A 688-nucleotide genomic window follows, 5' to 3' on the forward strand; every position below is an offset into this window, starting at 1 on the left:
AAGAAAAACAAAAGCTCGCAGTTAACTAAAAGAAAACAAAAATACAGATAATGTCACCTCAGTTCCTCAGCACTTATAAGGACAGAGTTCCCCCACATGCAAATTTTCCTTCAAGCTCCAGGGTAAATGTAGACTCATGGGCGGTGGAAGCTCACAGGTCTGTCCTCAGACAGGGCTCAGGTCTCTGGGGAAGGCAGAGTTGAGATCTAACAGAAGATGAGACTGTGGGGTCTACTCCTTTGCCTGGTGACAGCTCCCCAATGTGAGTGTCTCAAATGTCACACATGGGTTCTGGGATGTTTGTAACTGAGTATGACTGACAGGTTCTGATTCTCTTTTTCTCCAGGTGTCCTGTCCGAGGTGCAGCTGCAGGAGTCAGGCCCAGGACTGGTGAAGCCCTCGCAGGCCCTCTCCCTCACCTGTGCTGTCTCTGGATTCTCCATCACAACCAGTTATTACTACTGGAGCTGGATCCGCCAGCCCACGGGGAAGAGCCTTGAGTGGATGGGATACATTAGTTATGATGGAAGCACATATTATAACCCGTCCCTCAAGAGCCGCACCTCCATCACCAGAGACACGTCCAAGAACCAGTTCTTCCTGCAGCTGAGCTCCGTGACCGACGAGGACACAGGCGTGTATTACTGTGCGAGAGACACAGTGACAGGAAGTCAGCGTGAGCCCAGAC

General features: G+C 51.0%; 1 gene segment (V, D, J or C); it reads left to right on the forward strand.

The window, feature by feature from the left end:
- Positions 1 to 216: 216 nt before the first annotated feature.
- On the forward strand, positions 217 to 676 carry LOC103584575 (the record flags this gene model as incomplete). The annotated part of the segment is given in 2 exon segments: positions 217 to 262; positions 347 to 676. Coding segments are annotated over 2 exon segments (376 nt in total), but the record flags the coding sequence as incomplete, so codon positions are not given.
- Between the last annotated feature and the right edge of the window lie 12 nt (positions 677 to 688).

The sequence above is a fragment of the Galeopterus variegatus genome, unplaced genomic scaffold, assembly GCF_000696425.1.
Source record: "Galeopterus variegatus unplaced genomic scaffold, G_variegatus-3.0.2 Scaffold66196, whole genome shotgun sequence".
Taxonomy (NCBI): domain Eukaryota; kingdom Metazoa; phylum Chordata; class Mammalia; order Dermoptera; family Cynocephalidae; genus Galeopterus; species Galeopterus variegatus.